At 46.0% G+C, this 19,911-nt stretch overlaps 1 protein-coding gene across 3 annotated transcripts in view; it reads right to left on the bottom strand.

Annotated features, from left to right (window-relative positions):
- The window catches only part of slc5a5 (solute carrier family 5 member 5), a 52,873-nt gene extending 43,834 nt beyond the window's left edge, over positions 1–9,039 (bottom strand). Inside the window, exons 1-2 of one of the 3 annotated variants that reach the window (XM_043721428.1) lie at positions 8,315–9,039; positions 3,224–3,289 (exon numbers count right to left, since the gene is read on the bottom strand). In XM_043721428.1, coding sequence (XP_043577363.1) covers positions 3,224–3,289; positions 8,315–8,677 — 429 coding nt within the window. In that variant the 5' untranslated portion in view covers positions 8,678–9,039. Of the gene's footprint in view, positions 1–3,223; positions 3,290–4,409; positions 5,110–8,314 lie in introns of those variants that run through there. The other 2 variants (XM_043721427.1, XM_043721429.1) reach the window with 2 other exon arrangements.
- Positions 9,040–19,911: the final 10,872 nt, after the last annotated feature.

Below are 19,911 nucleotides of genomic sequence, written 5' to 3'. Positions count from 1 at the left end.
TTGTCAGTATACTAAATTCAAACTTGATTGGAGTTTGGTATTTTTTGGGGTATAATTTAAACTGATTGGCCTAATTCAAATCAGTCTTGTCATTTCCAGGCAACCAGCTACCCGAGCTATCCCAGTAGCTGGAGTGCCTGTTACATTGTAGCTTATTGAGAACACTTGGTGCTGTCACTACTAGCTTTTAACTCTCTTAAAGGTACAGTACACCCACATCTTCATAACACTATGATGCAGAGCAGCTAGTTGGACAGGGATGGACAAAGTTGAAAATGACACCACACCAGTTTATATTCCAACAGCTTTATTTGGACATACAAGCTTTCAGACCGCTGATCCTCCATCAGGTAGCTATGGCACAGGATCATAAGACATAGAATTCATAGCAAAAGACCTCAGTGTCATGCAACTGAAATGCTACCTGATGAAGGAGCAACACTTCGAAAGTTAGTGCTTCCAAGTAAACCTATTGGACTATAACCTGGTGTTGTGTGATTTTTAATTTTAGGAAACTGTCATCCTTCCCTGGTCTGGCCTAATGGGACTCCAGACCCTGATTCCTGATGAAGGACTTATACCTGAAACGTCGATTTGCTGTTCCTCGGAGGCTGCCTGATCTGCTGTGCTTTTTCAACTCCATACTCTTGACTCCAAATCCACAACAATGTGGCTGACTCTTAACTGCCCTCTGGGTAATTAAGGATGGGTAATAAACGATGGTCCAGATAGTGCCAAGCACATCTCATTAATGAAACAAACACAAACTGGGACCCCAGCTGCTATCCTCATGAATTACTCCCTTCGCCGCTGACACACAGCGGCAGCAGTCTGTAATATCTACAATATTTATTGCAGAAACTCAGCGAGGCTCCTCTGACAGCACATTCCAAATCCACAACTTCTAACTATCAAGGACGAGGGCAGCAGATAGATGGGAGCACGGACCCTTGCAAACTACATAGCCTCCTGTCTTAGAACTATTGCCATTCCTCTGTTGTCAGTGGTAAAAATCCTTGGGCTATTTCATAAGGAGCACTTGAGTCTGAAGCATTTCCCAGGGCAACTCACAACACCTTTCCAAAGGGGTAATTAGGGATGGGCAATAAATAATGGCCTTGTGTCAAGTCTCTCGAAGAAATATAAAATATATTGCTGTCACTGGTAATCTGAAATAAAAACAGCGAGTCTGGAAAGACCTGCCAGACCTGCTGACTATTTCGAAAATGACCTGCACTCACTTGAAAAAGAGTGATTTTTTTGTGAGATTGGATTGTTACTAAGACATTCCAGTGCAGTTTCACCTTCATAACTTCTTTGCCACTCCCTGTTTAATGCTGCTGTACAGAAACTGAGCCTGGGATTTCCAATGTGGGGGTGAAGTGTAGGGACAGGCACATTAACAAACAGGGCCGAGAGTGCGGTGCTGGAAAAGCACAGCAGGTCAGGCAGCAACCGAGGAGCAGGAGAATCGACGTTTCAGGCAAGATCCCTCCATCAGGAATGTCAATTCTCCTCCTGCTCCTCGGACGCTGCCTGACCTGCTGTGCTTTTCCAGCACCCCACTCTCAGCTCTGATCTCCAGCATCTGCAGTCCTCACTTTCTCCATTTAACAAATAGGATCCATCCCATGATGAGAACTCCTTGCGGGTCAGGACACCCTGAGGGTTCCTCAGCCCATCAATTCCTGGGAGGGTGACGTCCTCACTCGCCTCCACCATTAAAGCTGCCAGCCAATCAGAGGCCCACAGCCATGGAGAGCAAGAGCGCTGCACACCAGCCCCCCACCCCCCCCCCCCCCCCCCCACAATAGTTAATCAGGGAAATGGCAGGTTGGGATTGTTCAGTGGGTGTTATTTAAGCACTTACAATCCTTAACTGGTGGCATGTGCAGATTGTCTGACCATGGGCCCAGAGCCTAAGTCCTGAGGTGATGGGGAGAGGGGAGCTATCTCCAGTGGCTGATCATTTGCCTTTTGCACCACTTTCATGGCACAGCTCAGGAAGAGGGGACCCCAGTCCCAGAATCAGCACCAATCACTCCCAGGTCAAGGTGAGCATGGGTTAAATTTATACGATCGGTTAAAATGCTCTTCACAAATCACAATGCCCTCTCTGGTGATAACTGTGCCCTTTCTGTTGATCATATCCAAGCAAACCTTGTCAGCTGTATTCCTGATGAAGGGCTTTTGCCCGAAACGTCGATTTTACTGCTCCTCGAATGCTGCCTGACCTGCTGTGCTTTTCCAGCACTGCTCTAATCTAGAATGTGGTTTCCAGCATCTGCAGTCATTGTTTTTACCTTGTCAGCCTGGGAGCCAAATGCAGCAAGTCAGTCAGCTGAATGGGAGACCAATCAGTCTGTGAGGGAAGCTGTGGGGGACGGACACAGAACCATTCAACAGAGTTACTCCCAGGGAAGGACTACCCTCTGTGATTCCATGGAGTTTTATTCAGATTGTTCCTAATTGACATTCATACTGACCCCATTTGTTTTCAGAGAGCTAGCAGCTGGAGGCTTATCCGTTGGCTTAACCCCCATGTACCCCCACCCGTCACCCCAGTTTAGGTACATTGTGTGGTGGTGAGAATGGGAGGGCCTGAGGCTGTATGATTCCTGTGGTTGGGTGCGAGGAGCAGCTGAATTGGATCAAACAGATTAAAACAGGAAGAGGACTGGTTATAGAAAGGCAGAGGATCAGTTGTACTACATTATCTCCTTCTGTCTCGCATATACCCTCTTCACCAGCCTGGTGGCTCTGGTTAGCATTGCTGCCTCACAGCACCAGGGACCCGGGTTCGATTCCAGCCTCGGGCGACTGTCTGTTTGGAGTTTGCACATTCTTCCTGTGTCTGAATGGGTTTCCTCCGAGTGCTCCGGTTTCCTCCCACAGTTCAAAGATGTGCCGGTTAGCTGGATTGGCCATGGGAAATGCAGGGTTACAGGGATAGGTTGGGTTGTGAGCTGTGAGTCTGAGTGGGCTCCTCGTCGGAGGGTTGATGTGAACTCGATGGACTGAATGGCCAACTTAGACACTGTAGGGATTCTATGATTCTATTCTAAGATTCAAAGCTTGACTTAATTCAAAGAAAGCATGATGCGATGGGTCGGACTGAGTCCAGAACTTTCTACACCTCAGCTGTAATTCCCGGTGGGGGGGGGGGGAGGTGGGGGTGAAAGACAGCTGCCATTTTAATTAGAAAACATGTTGAAATTCTTACCGTGGCTGCTGTGAACTGGATGGTTCCACACAGTCGAAGGCTTTTACTGAAACGCAGTTCCAGGTACTGTAAAAGTAAACCATGATGTCCAGAAACAGTCATAAGCTTTTTCTTATACTATATGGGTGGAATCTTGAGCCCTCCCTCCCTCCCTCCTGTGTTTGGTGGCTGAGGGGGTGGAGTGTACCATTGTGGCAGGTGGGGGAAGAGGGGCAATTCAAGACCCCACAATTCCCATCTCCCCTGCAAGGCTGGGGGGAGAGGGAGGGGGAAGGGGGGGTTGGATGGAGAAAGGCCCTGGGCCTGCCCAACAAGTGAAGTCCATGCGGCTCCAATTAGCCCTCACCAAAGAGCCTCATCCTGAAAAAACAATCATTCAGAGGTTTGAAATGGTGTCTCTGGACCTCATCCCACATTGATGGGTAGGATGGGTGTGCTGGTTGTCCACCTGGGAAACTTGACAAAAAAGCTCACGTTGGGTCACTTACAGGGCCATAGGGTACTGGTGCTGTTGGTAGTAGGTGGGCAGAAGGGTGAGGGGACTGCAGTGGTGGTGAGGGGAGGACTGGGACAGAGTGGGGCGCGTGATGAGGTGGCTGCTGAGGAGAGTGGAGCACCTGCTGAGGAGAGTGGTGAAGGGGTTTGGCGTTATGTCAGCGGATATAGTTGGAAGGTGTGGTTTGTGGGCACAGTGGGGGTGTACAGTCATGGTGGGGGTGTGGGCATGAAGGTATTTAGACACGGCGTGGATATGGTACGGGGAGTGGGCATGGTGGGGGTGTGGGCACAGGGACTGTGGATGTGGTGGAGGGGTTGTGGGCACAGTGAAGTCTGTACATCTAGTCGCATTTTGCCAGCACTTGGCCCATATAACTCTAAACCCTTTCTATTCACATACTCATCCAGAAGCCTTTTAAATGCTGAAATTGGACCAGCATCCACACCTTCCTCTAGCAGCTCAGTCCAGACACACACCACCCTCTACATGAAAAGGTTGCTCCTTAGGTCCTGTTTAAATCTTTCCCCTCTCACCCTTTCAAGTTCTGTAAGAATCTTTCATAGTTCAATAAGCTCTCCTCTTATTCTTCCCAGCTCCAAGGGTTACAGGCCCAACCTACTCAACCTCTCCTCAGGGACAGGACACAAACCATTCCTCCATCCACCAGGCAGTTTCAAACAGGCTTACCTCGTAGGTGCTGGTCAGTCTCAGCCGATAGAAAACAGGAAGGAAGAGGTAGGCAGTCAGGACAGCGTTCAGGGTCTGGCCCAGGCACATCTGAATAAATTTAGCCCCGTAGCTATATGCTTCAACTGGGACTCCCAGTACCTGCACAGCGGACATGAAGCTGGCTGACAGGGACAGACCCACAGGCAGTGCCGACATCTGTCGCCCTCCAGTGAAAAAGTCATCTGCTTTCTTCTGCTGGCCGCTACGCCGAGTGACACAAAATATCCCAATCCCTGTGGAAATCAGGAGCATCCCAGCGAAGAGGACATAGTCCCAGGCTGAAAAGGTAATCCTTGTTGGCTTCATTGCTGCTGCATCCATGATCCACTCTCCAACGAGGGCATGTGGATTTCAGGAGAATGAAATGTCAAATCCAAGTTAATAACGATGGCGGCGATTCAGGAGTGAAACGTCCAAAGGGTCCAAAGACATTGAGGCCAGTTCAGCCTGACACGAGCTGGTCATTTCTTTCCTCTTTGGAAGTAACCAAGAAATTGCGTGTCCAAATCAGAGACAAATACAATGTTAATGAAACACAAAACCTTGAGGGAAAGCAACAGCCTTCATCAAGCTTCCTATGAAAGTGCTTCTTGTTGTAAGATGAAACAGTGCTTCACTCTAACCTGTCACAGTGCTATCGCGGATAAATATATTTCAGTTTTTGCTTCCTTTAATTTGGAAGCGTTGGAGGGAACGCAGTGAATGCAAAGTAGATTAAGAAGTAGGCGTGTTTATGAAACTAAGCTTGTTGGGCTGTCAGTGGTGTGTATCTTAAGTAGGACTCACCTTGTTGGACTTTTAACCCTTTGAAAGCAACAAGGAGATGCTTTCCCTTGTCATGGTACAGAAATACAGCAACAGCATTGCTTCTTAATCAAACCCTTAACTCCTACTTTTGCTCCACAGTAAAAACTTCACCTGGACGTTTCTGATGAGTTTGTTTGAAAAGGAAGCTGGGAATTTCCCGGAGTGGGTGCTGGCTCACAGAGCGCTTAACATTTAAGCCACTTTTCCCTCAGAGGTTTGCAGCTGGATTTTTCCTGGAGCTGAGTCTGAGTAAATTCCAGCAGGAACCTGTCTTGAGAGATAGACGTTGGTGCTCCTCATTGATAAGCCTCTGATCATTCACCTTCATGGTTCTGACGCGAGGTCATTGATGTGAAACACTGACTTTGATTCTCATTCCACAGATGCTGGCTCAGGATCCATTTTTCAGCATCCAGTTGAAATGCTGACTGTTGTAGTCTCTATGCCAATGACATAGGATATCGGACAGGACAGCACTGGAACAGGCCCTTCGGTCCACCATGTGCGTGCTGACCATAACCATTTTGAACTGATCCCATCTGCTCGCACATGCTCTGTATCCCTCCATTCCTGGCCTGTCTGTGTATCTCTCTAAATGCCTCCTAAACTTTGCTATTGCTTCTACCACCTCCCTTGGCAGGGCAGGTTCCAGGCTACAACCAGCCTCTGTGTAAAAAACCTGCCTCACACATCTCCTTTCAAGAACACCACCATTACCCCAGTACCAAAGAAAACCCAGGCAGTGTGCCTCAATGACCACCGCCCAGTGTCTCTGATCTCCGTCAATATGAAGTGCTTTGAGTGGTTGGTCATGGCTCACATCAACTCCAGCCTCCCATCCTGCCTCAATCCCTTGGAATTCACCCACAATCGCAACATGTCCACGGCAGATGCCATCTCCCTGGCCCTACACCCAGCCCTGGAACACCTGCAATAACAAGGATACCTACGCCAGGCTCCTGCCTATTGACTACAGCTCCACCTTCAACACTATAATCTCCAAACTCCGTGGCCTTGGTGTCTGCTCCCCCCTCTGCAACTGGATCCTCAGCTTCCTGACCCACAGACCACAATCAGTGAGGATAGACAACAGCACCTCCTCCACGACAATCCCCAACTCGGGGCCCAACAAGGCTGCGTCCTCACCCCTTACTATACACATGACCATGTGGCCAAATTTCATCCTAACTCCAACTACAGTTGGCTGATGAGACCAGCATTGTAGACTGGAGATCAAACAATCTCAACACTGAGTACAGGAGAGCGATAGAATGCTTAGTGGTGCTGTGTAAAGATAACAATCTCTTCCTCAATGCCAGCAAAACAAAAGAGCTGGTCATTGACTTCAGGAGGTGGAGTGGAGGGTACACCCCGTCTGTATCAATGGGACTGAGGTGGAGATGGTCAAGTGCATGAAGTCCCCAAGAGAGATGGTCACCAACAATCTGTCCTTGTCCACCCACCCTGACGCTGTGTTCAAGGAAGCTCAACAACACCTCTACTTCCTCAGGAGGCAACGGAAATTCAGTATGTCTGTAATGACTCTTACCAATCTTTACAGATGTACCATTAAAAGTATTCTATCTGGATGTAACTCAGCTGAGGACGGCAACTGCTCTGCCCAGGCCCGTAAGAAGCTACACACAGTGGGAAGTGGGGAGGAAGGGTGAGTAGGTGGAGGGCATGGGGAGGAGAGGGGTCTGAGTAGGGGTTAGGGATGAGGAGGTGTTGGGGGGGTTTGTGTGTGTGAGGGAGGTGGCGATGGGTGGGAAATGGAGTTGAGAGAGATGGGTAAGATAATCGGGGTGGACACCAACATATTCAACGACACTTAGTGTTGCTCTTCACCTTCTCTGCAGACTTCCCTTCCTGAAAATCCCAACACGGTCCATGCCGGTGATGGACTAGGGTGTGCAAAGTTGAAAATCATACACCACCAGGTTTTAGTCCAACAGGTTATTCCACAACCACCTGATGAAGGAGCAGCACTCCGAAAGCTTGTGTTTCCGAATAAACCTGATGGACTATAACCTGGCGTTGTGTGCTTTTTAACATTGTCCATGTCCACACCGACCCACACCAGACCACAAACACAGGAAGCCGTCTCTGAGTGTGATCAAGTATCTGGTGCTTGGGGGTTCAGTGAGGGACAAATTGAGCTTGGGTGGGTGCAGTACCAGCAGCAGCCATCGCCCTCCCATTGGTGCTGCTGTTCGATGGAGCAGGAGACCGTGAGGAGTGCAGATGTTGGAGATCAGAGTCCACATTGTATTGCTGGAAAAGCACAGTAGGTCAGGCAAAATCCGAGGTGCAGGAGATTCGAAATTTTGGACATAAGCCCTTCATCAGGAATGAGGCTGGGAGCCTCAGGGGTGGGGAGCTAAGAAGGAGGGGTTTGGGGTTGGGGAGAAGTGCAGTAGGTGGATGGAGGTGGGGGTAAAGGTGATAGGTCGGAGAGGTGGTGGAGTGGATAGGTTGGAAGGAAGATGGACAGGTAGGACAGGTCATGAGGGCAGTGCTGAGCTGTAAGGTTGGAACTGGGGTAAGGTGAGAGAGGAGAAATGAGGGAACTGGTGAAATCCACGTTGATGCCATTGGGTTGGAGGGAATGGAAACAACCTCTCTGCACCATAGTCATAGAGTCATAGACACATACAGCACGGAAACAGATTTTTCGGACCAACTTGTCCATGCCGACCAGATTAGATAATCTAGTCCCATTTGCCAGCACTTGTCCCCTAACCTGTAAATCCTTCCTATTCATATACCCATCTCGGTGCCTTTTAAATGTTATAACTGTACCAGCCTCCACCACATCCTCTGGCAGCTCAGTCCATACACACATCACCCTTTGTGTAAAAAGGTTGCCCCTTAAGTCCCTTTTAAGACTTTCCCCTCTCACCCTGTCAAGTTCTGGAATAATCTTAAAAGTTTCAATAAGCTCTCCTCTTATTCTTCCCAGCTCCAAGGGTTACAGGCCCAACCTACTCAACCTCTCCTCAGGGACAGGACACAAACCATTCCTCCATCCACCAGGCAGTTTCAAACAGGCTTACCTCGTAGGTGCTGGTCAGTCTCAGCCGATAGAAAACAGGAAGGAAGAGGTAGGCAGTCAGGACAGCGTTCAGGGTCTGGCCCAGGCACATCTGAATAAATTTAGCCCCGTAGCTATATGCTTCAACTGGGACTCCCAGTACCTGCACAGCGGACATGAAGCTGGCTGACAGGGACAGACCCACAGGCAGTGCCGACATCTGTCGCCCTCCAGTGAAAAAGTCATCTGCTTTCTTCTGCTGGCCACTACGCCGAGTGACACAAAATATCCCAATCCCTGTGGAAATCAGGAGCATCCCAGCGAAGAGGACATAGTCCCAGGCTGAAAAGGTAATCCTTGTTGGCTTCATTGCTGCTGCATCCATGATCCACTCTCCAACGAGGGCATGTGGATTTCAGGAGAATGAAATGTCAAATCCAAGTTAATAACGATGGCGGCGATTCAGGAGTGAAACGTCTAAAGGGCCCAAAGACATTGAGGCCAGTTCAGCCTGACACGAGCTAGTCATTTCTTTCCTCTTTGGAAGTAACCAAGAAATTGCGTGTCCAAATCAGAGACAAATACAATGTTAATGAAACACAAAACCTTGAGGGAAAGCAACAGCCTTCATCAAGCTTCCTATGAAAGTGCTTCTTGTTGTAAGATGAAACAGTGCTTCACTCCAACCTGTCACAGTGCTAGCACAGATGAATATATTTCAGTTCTTATTTCCTTTAATTTGGAAGCTTTGTAAGGAATGCAGTAAATGAAGAATAGCTTGTCATCACGAGGTAGGAGTGTTTATGAAACTAAGCTTGTTGGGCTGTCAGTGGTGTGTATCTTAAGTAGGACTCACCTTGTTGGACTTTTAACCCTTTGAAAGCAACAAGGAGATGCTTTCCCTTGTCATGGTACAGAAATACAGCAACAGCATTGCTTCTTAATCAGACCTTTAACCCTTTGTTTAGTTCCACAGTAAAAACTTCACCTGGACGTTTCGATGAGTTTGTTTGAAAAGGAAGCTGGGAATTTGCCAGAGTGGATGCTGGCTCACAGTGCGTTTAACATTTACGCCACTTTTCCCTCAGAGGTCTGCAGCTGGTGGCACCTGATGCCCAGTAAATTTCAGCAGGAACCTGTCTTGAGGGATAGAAGCTCTGCATTGATGAGCTGCTGACCGTTCACCTTCACAGTTCTGACGCGGGGTCATCTGCTCGCACATGCTCTGTATCCCTCCATTCCTGGCCTGTCTGTGTATCTCTCTAAATGCCTCCTAAACTTTGCTATTGCTTCTACCACCTCCCTTGGCAGGGCAGGTTCCAGGCTACAACCAGCCTCTGTGTAAAAAACCTGCCTCACACATCTCCTTTCAAGAAGACCACCATTACCCCGGTACCAAAGAAAACCCAGGCAGTGTGCCTCAATGACCGCCGCCCAGTGCCTCTAATCTCCGTCAATATGAAGTGCTTCGAGTGTTTGGTCATGGCTCACATCAACTCCAGCCTCCCATCCTGCCTCAATCCCTTGGAACTCACCCACAATTGCAACATGTCCACGGCAGATACCATCTCCCTGGCCCTACACTCATCCCTACAACACCTGCAATAACAAGGATACCTACGCCAGGCTCCTGCCGATTGACTACAGCTCCACCTTCAACACTATAATCTCCAAACTCTGTGACCTAGTTTTCTGCTCCACTCTCTGCAACTTGATCCCCAACCTCCTGACCAACAGACCGCAATCAGTGAAGATAGACTGGGGCAGGCGTGGAGATGGTCAAGAGCATCAAGTCCCCATGAGTGTTGATCACCAACAATCTGTTCCGATCCACCGACACTGATGCTATGATCAAGAAAGCACAACAACACCTCCACTTCCTTAGGAGCCTAAGGAAATTCAGTATGTCTGCAATGACTCTTACCAATCTTTGCAGGTGCACCACTGAAAGTATCCCATCCGGATGTATCACAGCTTAGTACAGCAACTGCTCTGCCCAGGCCCGTAAGAAACTACAGAGAGTTTTGAACACAAGTCCCGTCCATCACACAAACCAACCTTCCATCCGTTGACTCTGTCTACACTCCTCGCTACCTCGGGAAGGCAGCCCCAATGTCATCAAAGACCCTTCCCACCCCGGTTATAATCTCTTCTAACCTTTTCCATCAGGCAGAGGATACAAAAGCTTAAAAACATGGACCAACAGATTCAAGAACAGTTTCTTCCCCACTGTTATTATATTTAGATTAGAATAGATTACCGACTGTGTAGAAACAGGCCCTTCAGCCCAACAAGTCCACAGCGACCCTCCAAAGAAAAACCCATCCCCCTATATTTACCCCTGACTAATCCACCTCACACTGCAGGCAATTTAGCATGGCCAATTCACCTGACCTGCACATCTTTGGACTGTGGGGGGAAACTGGAGCACCCGGAGGAAACCCACGCAGACACTGGGAGAATGTGCAAACTCCACACAGTCACCCAAGGCAGGGGTTGAACCCGGGTTTCTGGTGCTGTGAGGCAGCAGTGCTAACCACTGAGCCACTGTGCCGCCCTCCATATCTGAATGGATCTCTGAAATCTTTAATTTAATGTTAATTTTGCTCTTTGCTCACCTTCTCTGTTGCTGTAACATTGTATTCCTCACTCTGTTCTATCACCCTATGATCTTTGAATGGTATGATCTACCCGTACTGCACACAAAACAATACTTTTCACTGTACTTAGACACGTGTGACAATAATAAATCAAGTCGAATCAATTTTCCCTCTCTCACTTGAAACCTGTGTCCCCTAGTATTTGACATTTACGCCTTTAGAAAAAGACTCTAAATATCCATTGCTCTCATAATTTTATCTACATCTTTCAATTCACCCCTCAGCCTCCAGTGCTCTTGCAAAAATAACCCTGGTTTATTCAACATCTCTGTAGCTAAGACACTCCAAATCAAACAACATGCTGGTATACCTCTTTTGCACGCTCCCCAAAGCCTCCCCAGCCCCTCTGCAGTGTGGCAACAAGAACTGCACACAATATTACAAAGGTGGCCGAATGCAGATACAAAAATTGACAGTAATCGCCATTTTGTTTTTAAATGGCCAGGTTTCTTTTCCCCTGTTGAACTCAAACGTCACCATCTCCTGCTGTGAGATTTAACAGCCCAGTGCGAGGAAGAGATCGAGCCCTCGTGGGAAAAGCCCAGCGTGGATCCACTGCAGGTCCATGGCTAAAGAAGGCCTGCAATTTGGAATTTTTAATGTTCTTTCTTATTTACTACTTTGTACTGAGAGGAACTGTAATGTTGACATTTTATTTCTTTATCTTTGTACTCTTTACCTCAGACTTTGTACACAAGTACTTTGTACCTGAGGTAGCACTGTGAATGTCAACATTTCACACTTTTCACTGTGTTCGATTAGATTACATTACAGTGTGGAAACAGGCCCTTCGGCCCAACAAGTCCACACCGCCCCGCCGAAGCGAACCCACCCATACCCCTACATTTACCCCTTACCTAACACTACGGGCAATTTAGTACGGCCAATTCACCTGACCCTGCACATCTTTGGACTGTGGGAGGAAACCGGAGCACCCGGAGGAAACCCACGCAGACACAGGGAGAACGTGCAAACTCCACACAGTCAGTCGCCTGAGGCGGGAAGTGAACCCGGGTCTCTGGCGCTGTGAGGCAACAGTGCTAACCACTGTGCCACCGTGCCGTTCCCTGTATTTGAGTGCATGTGATAATAAAACCCAATTCTAATTCTAATTCCAATGCCAGAGCATTAACCTCAATTCTTGGATTATGACTCCAATGATATTACCGCCACCACCACCACCATCAATGACAACACAGCTCCTTGATGACGTCCCTTTTAGTGCTCTGTTTTTAATATTCAATAAAACATGACATTTCAAATGTTTAATCACAAAAACACTTTGAATTTCAGGAAAGACCAACATTTTCCATAGCCCCATCAAAAATAGTTTTTTTGCACACCCTCCAATAATGGTCTCACTCCAACCTTCCACTTTTATCATGTTTCCCCCAAACATGACAATTGATGGAAAATTGCACTTTAAAGAATTTTAGGTTTTTTTTGTTAGAACTTACAATCTGGGTCAAGATCCAGCCCAGATTCTCCTCTCTCGACATCAGGATCTGAAGTGAATTGGGTTTAAGGCAGCTGCAAACAACTCTGTGCCAACACCAACCTGATTAGACACTTGGCACGGAATACCATGAAGTTGGCAATCATGTTGAACAAGTCTAAAAAGGACTGTTGTTATAAGAAACTGAGATAAAGGAAGGGTTATTGGAATTTTGATGAAAGGGATTTCTTGGATGAGTTCAAGCTGCCGGAATATTTCTTCTTTGATTAAAAGTAAGAACATCATGTTGATCTTTTGGGTTAGATCTGGGAGTATTTTGGCCCAGTGCACTATTTTAAATGAAGAAGCGAATATTTTTCAGCTCAGATTGATGAGTAATTATTCTCTTAATTCAAAAGAAGAACAATCTTTCTTTCATTGTTGTTTAGAAATACACTCAGCATAAAGTTTCAGGATTTCGCTCCAAACCAAAAGTATCAGAGTGTCACTGTCCTTTCACCATCCCTCAATCAGACAATCTGCTTCCCTTTATTCTCCTTCACAATCACCAATGTTTTCCGATGCTTTGTATAATGTAGGTGATGTTTCTGTTTGCCTGCAATCGTTACTGTTGCTAAGCTTGAGTGCTCTCCCTGATTTATGTACTTCCTGCTGTTCTTTTTGTTCATATTTTTGCTTTGGGCCGGAGGAGAGCAATCATTGGAAAGTTCACATGAAGCCCCATGACATCACCTCCCTCATGACATCACCTGACCCAATAACATCACTATAGTGACTGTAATATGGTCTGCCAGGTGGACCTCATAGAATCTCAGTTCCCTGATTGGGGCTGTTAATCTGGTCCAATCAGGGAGCCCTGACTGATAGATTTAATAGGAGTATCAGGTATTCTACTCACTCTAAGAGTCAGCTCTGAGGGAACTGGGTCAGTGACATGTACTTAGCTTGTGTAAATAAAAGGTGAAGTGGCTTTCATGGAATCTTTTCAGTGGTGGAGGGAAAAACATTTCCCTGAAGAAATTTGCTTGCAGAAGCCATCTTTGAGTTGGGGTAAGCATTTCTGGCATCACGGTGTTATTTAAGAGGTTTGATCCATTCAATCCCAAAGACTGAGTCCAGTATGTGGAAAGAATGCATTACTTTTACTGGACACATGACACTGGGGGGAGACAAAAAAAAACGAGTAATTCCCCTGACAGTTTGTGGGCCTGCAGCTTTTTCAGTTATTAGGAGCCTAACATTCCCGGAGGCACCAGATACTAAAACCTTTCAAATGTTGACAGATTTAGCTAAGGAATATTATGACCCAAAGCCTCCTCTGATTTTGAGACACTGTTAGTTTTACTTGGTAATTCAAGAACCAGGGGAATGCCTATTGGGATTTTTGACAACGTTAAGATGACTGGTAGAGGAATGTAACTGAGATGCTGAGAGACCATTTGGTATGTGGAATTAATGATGTGACCATGCAAAAGTGCCTACTAGCGGAAGCCCAGCAGGACCTGGGACAGGTGCTACAGCTGTCATTAGAAAAGAGCCAAAAATACTTCAGGTGCTGGAATCCAAGGTAGACAGGCAGGATGCTAGAAGAACCCAGCAAGCCAGGCAGCATCAGGAGGTGGAGGAGCCCTGAAGAAGGGTTACACCTGAAACGTGGACTTCTCCACCTCCTGATGCTGCCTGGCCTGCTGTGTTCTTCCAGCCTCCTGCCTGTCTACCTTGTCATTACAAAATGCAACAAGTGGGGTTTATGAGTTGCAGGCTATTCTGATTAAAGTGGATATCCTCGCCAGGCTAACCAAGCTTGGGTAACACTACTCTTGAGTGAAGGCAATTACATAGCCTCAGTGTGGATGTATCCTGGACAGAGGATCCAATTTTTGACTAAATGCAAAATATGCTTGTCATTAATTTCACTGACCCCTCGTTCAGACTGGTGCCAAGCGAGGCTAAACAAAGTCACCAATCTGGATGACAGGTCGGTGAAATTAGTGACAAGAACATTTTGCATTTAGTCAAAAACACTATTTGAAGAGCAGAAATGTTATGGCACAAATGTTTGTAGTAATGAAGAGTATGATAGAAACACAATCCAACAATGTTTTGCACGAAGAAATGTGCGTCACAAATTCAAAATAAACTGTGTAGCCAAAAGCAGGATGGATTTGATCCATTGAGACAAGGAGTCATATGAATTCCTATTGACCACAACATGGCCAAAGGCTGCTCCCAAATTACCCAGCCAAAACCGGCATGTGCTGGCATTGGACTAGAAGCAAGTAACAGCTAAAAATGGACATGAAACATGTCAGTTTGCAAAATGTCTGAATCATGGAGTACAGAAGATAACTTGCGGCCCATCGCATCTCTACTGTCAACAATAAGCAACTTCAGTCCCACTTTCCTGCAGTAGGCCCATAGCCCTGATTGTCATGACAGTGGAGCTAAATGGCCAATTTGACAAACACTCAGCCTCCCCAGAAGAACCAAAACATGCCAGCTGTGCCTGAGTAATTTCGGAACAGGTGCCATCAGCCTTTGGCTATTTTGTGGTCAAAAGAAATTTGTATGATTCCTAGTGTTGATGGATCAAATCCATCCTGCTTTTGGTGATAGTTTAGTTTGAACTTGCCATGCACATTTCTTTGTTGGAATATGCCTCCGTCATGCTCTTCATTACTATCAACATCTGTGCCACAACATCGCTGCTCTTCGAATTGTGTTTTTGACTAAATGGGAGAATAATGTGAGAAAACTCACTAGGCGTCATGGAGAGAACCTGTCCATGAAATCCAATGAAAAGGACACTTATTAAAAAAAATTCAGCCCAATGTCTAACCTATTATAGTATTGTAACTTATACCTGATCTCATTAACCATGCCTTGTCTAGGATTAGCGACTCTACTTATTAGACTATTGAGAGGTTTTCCTGTACTACTTTAGACCAATAGACCCTGTGTGCACAGTTAGAAAGGGAGGATAAGGTTTTAAGACATAAGAATAGAAGCAGACCATTCAGACCATAGAGTCCGCTCCACCATGCAATGAGATCACGGCTGGTCTGATAATCCTCAACTCCACTTTCCTGCTCTTTCCCCGTAATCGTGATTTCCTTTGTGTTTAAAAATTTGTCTATCTCAGCCTTGAACATACTTAATGACCCTACTTAGTACCCAGCCTCGACAACCCCCTGTGGTAAAGAATTCCAGAGATTCATTACCCTTCCGGGAGGAAGCGAAGTTTGGAAATCACGCAACACCAGGCTTGAGTCCAACAGGTTTATTTGGAAGCACTAGCTTTTGGAGCACTGCTCCTTCATCAGGTGGTTGTGGAATGAAACAAAACCTATTCAGTTCTGTCTTCAATATCCCTTACTCTGAGATTATGCTCTTTGGTCTATCCTGCCCAATCCCCTAAGAAACTGGAAGATTTCAATAAAGTTGCTTCTCGTTTGTCTGAACGCCGATGAGTATATTAGGCCTGAACTCAATCTCTCCAGCGGCAGCTCTCTTCTCAAGTACCTGTTAGAAGTGGTTGGTGTTACAAGCTCTCACAACAATATAAAAGGCAGCCAAAGTGTGTTTCGCAGAGTCTGCTCAACTCCACAAAAATCTGGCTCCATATCATCGCAGTTGATTGAATCAAAATTCTTTTTACAAAAAAGTGCAGAGAATGATTGAAATATTCAGCAGTTCCAGGTGCATCCATGGTGCGTGAAACAGAATTAATGTTTCAGAGTGATGCCTTTCGATTAGAACTGGAAGAAGCTTGAAAATAGCAGGCTTCATGCAAAGACAGAGGCAGTGAGAGTGGGGAGAAGCAGAAGGTAAGGTTTGTGGTCAGCAGGGATTAAAAGGCCAAAGTGATGACTTCAAAAAACTAAAAGCAGATGGTCTGGGGGCAAATAATGAAACAGGCGATGGGGTCTGGATGATAGGATTTGTAGAATTTTTAGCTATTCGATTTTCCTGCTTTATTTGATGGTTCCACCACCAGGAAAGCAACCATGGAGCCAGTGAATCGGTAACAAACAAAAATCAACAGGGGCGATGCTTAAGTGAAGACAGTGAAGGAGGAGGAGGGTAGTGATTAAATCAAAATAGAGTTGGAGGGGGTAATAAACTACCTCCACCCACCATGATGCCCTGAGTCAGCTTTATAAATGGCTCAGGTGGTCAGTCGGTAAAGGGTTCTTGCTCGAAATGTTGATTTTTCCTGGTCCTCGAATGCTGACCTGACCTGCTGTGCTTTTCCAACACCACTCTAATCTAAACTCTGGTTTCCAGCATCTGCAATCCTCACTTCTGCCAAGTTCCAAGAGGCCTGACCATTGTCTGTTACCAAAGCAACTCCCATTCAATAAGCTCCACAAAGAGTTGGCTTATAGATCCATAGAATCATAGAGATGTACAGCACAGAAACAGTCCAACTCATCCATGCTGACCAGATATCCCAACCTAATCTAGTCCCACCTGCCAGCGCCTGGCCATATCCCTCCAAACCTTCCTATTCATATACCCATCCAAATGTCTTTTAAATGTTGTAATTGTACCAGCCTCCATCACTTCCTCTGGCAGCTCATTCCATACATGTACCATCCTCTGCATGAAAGCATTGCCCCTTAGGTCCCTTTGAAATCTATTTCCTCTCACCCAAACTTATGCCCATCAGCTCTGGACTTCCCCACCCCAGGGAATTAATGATTCCCTGTCAGTCTTGTAGGGGGTTATCACACTTAGATGGACACTAACTTTAGTAGAGAGAAAATTAAACATTACAGTTAGCTGATTAATGTCAATGCTTTAAGTGTGAAACATTCGTGTTCATCCCCATTCACACAGGTTGGAAAAGGTTCATGAGGCTGACCCTGGGTACAGAGTGAGATTTGTATGAGTAGGGGTTGAGTGAATCAGGCCTGTGCTCATCGCAGTTCAAAAGAATGGGAGGTGACATCACTGAAACACACAAGATTCTCAGGTACTTGCCAGGCTAGATTATTCAGGGTGTTTCCCCTTGATGGAAGGATCTAGGATCAGATGGCATCATCTCAGAAACAGGGAGGAATTTCTTTTCTCAGGGGAATGAATTTATGGAATTTCTTGCTACGGAGGACTGTCAAGATTGGGTCATTCAGTCTATTCAAAGCTGAGGTGCAAAGATTTTTAATTAGTAAGGGGATCAAGTGTTATGGTGATGAAGTTGGGGATTATCAGATGAGCCACAATCTTGTTGAATGATAGAACCTAATCAACAGGCTGAATGGCCTACTCCTCCTCCTCCTATGTTTTATGCAAAGCTTTGGCAATGTGCTTCACTTTTAAGCAATGTTCACGTTCTACAAGCAGTTGGTTAATTAAATATATCCTTTCATCAATTACAGGACATGAGCAGGAATGGTGTCAGGTGGAGTCCAACATCGATCTTGACAAGTTTCTGGTAGAAGATCACTTTTCTAGCAACACGCACAAGAATCTCCAGTAAGATACTGTAGCAAACTCTCCCTTTCATGGTATTTCCAGTTTCCCAACTCTCTCCCACTTTGAGCTGTTGCAATCCAGTTTTCATAGCCCATCTCCTGAACATGCCTGAAATCAGGTCTTTAAACACCTAACATGTCTCTCTGGTAACGGTTAGTGTGCTAAGCTAAATAGGCATCAGAAACTTGTTTCAGGAGACTCAGATTTGTATTTTTCAAACAGTAAACTTTGTTCTTCTTCTTAGCATTCATACTGAGTGGCTAACAAAGGCAAAAATATTAATTAGAGGTATATATGGAGGTTACAAACAAGTCCCATTATATCAAGTTGGATTAAAGAGTGACTTATTAAATGCATAATTTTGTATTTAAAAAGTGACACAAATTCAGATTGAAGGAATTTATTTTATTTTGGAAAATAACCTGACAGATTCAAGAATATTGGCTTCTGCAAGGTGGTGGTGGTTAAAAAAATCTGAAATGTTCTTACTGGAACATTCTGGATTGTTTCTTCACTGTGCTGTGACTTGACCTCAGGCCCATAGAAGTAGACTGGAAGTAAAGGCAACTATGAAACAGTGAGATAATTCTGGAAATGGGGATTTCAGTTATTAGATATAATTAGCCAAAAAAACCCTGAAGGGTGAAGGTAAAGAGTTATTGCACCATAGAGCACAGAAATGGACCGTTCGGTCCAATCAGTCCATGCCAACGATAATCCCAATCTAAACTAGTCCCACCTGACTGCGCTAGGCCAATATCCATCCAATCATTTCTTATTCATGTACTTATCCAAATGTCTTTTAAATTTATAGCTTTAAATTAAGGAGTGGTAGGTATAGGACAGATGTTAGGGGTAGGTTCTTTACTCAGCAAGTCGTGAGTTCATGGAATGCCCTGCCAGTAGCAGTGGTAGACTCTCTCTCTTTATGGGCATTTAAGCGGGCATTGGATAGGCATATGGAGGATAGTGGGCTAGTGTAGGTTAGGTGGGCTTGGATCGGCGCAACATCGAGGGCCAAAGGGCCTGTACTGCGCTGTATTCTTCTATGTTCTATGTTCTATGTTGTAACTGTACCCGCAGAGTTCTTTGAGGAAGTGACCAAGTTGATAGATGAAGGAAGGGCTTTGATGTCATATACATGGACTTTTGACACGAAGATTGGTGGAGTAGCAGAAAGCATAAGGGACTGTCAGAGAATACAGGAGGATATCGATAGACTTGAGAGTTGGGTGGAAAAGTGGCAGATGGATTTCAATCCAGACGAATGTGAGGTGATGCATTTAGGCAAGTCTAATTCTAGAGTGAATTATATAATGAACGGGAGAGCCTTGGGAAACATTGATGGGCAGAGAGATCTGGGAGTGCAGGTCCATTGTACCCTGAAGGTTGCTGCACAGGTGGGTAGAGTGGTCAAGAAGGCATATAGTATGCTTGCCTTCATCGGATAAGATATGGAGTATAAGAGCTGGCAAGTCATGTTAACATTGTACAGGACGTTGGTTCGGCCGCATTTAGAATACTGTGTACAGTTCTGGTCGCCACATTACTAAAAGGATGTGGACGCTTTGGAGAGGGTGCAGAGAAGGATGTTGAGGATGTTGCCTGGTATGGAGGGTGCGAGCTATGAAGAGAGGTTGAGTAGGTTAGGTTTATTTTCACTAGAAAAAAGGAGATTGAGGGGGACCTGATTGAGGCTTACAAAATCATGAAGGGTATAGACAGGGTGGATAGAAACAAGCATTTTCCCAGGGTGAAGGACTCAATAACGAGAGGTCACGCTTTCAAGGTGAGAGGTGGAAAGTTTAAGGGGGATACACGCGGCAAGTACTTCACACAGAGGGTGGTGGGTGCCTGGAACGTGTTGCCGGCAGAGGTGGTAAAGGCAGGCACGGTAGATTCCTTTAAGATGCGTCTGGACAGATGCATGAGTAGGTGGGGAGCAGAGGGATACAGATGCTTAGGAATTGACAGTACATTTAGACAGCACATTTGGATCAGCTCAGGCTTGGACGGCCGGAGGGC

Source organism: Chiloscyllium plagiosum, chromosome 31 (assembly GCF_004010195.1).
Source record: "Chiloscyllium plagiosum isolate BGI_BamShark_2017 chromosome 31, ASM401019v2, whole genome shotgun sequence".
Taxonomy (NCBI): Eukaryota; Metazoa; Chordata; class Chondrichthyes; order Orectolobiformes; family Hemiscylliidae; genus Chiloscyllium; species Chiloscyllium plagiosum.
This window is presented reverse-complemented; position numbering and strand designations above follow the sequence as displayed.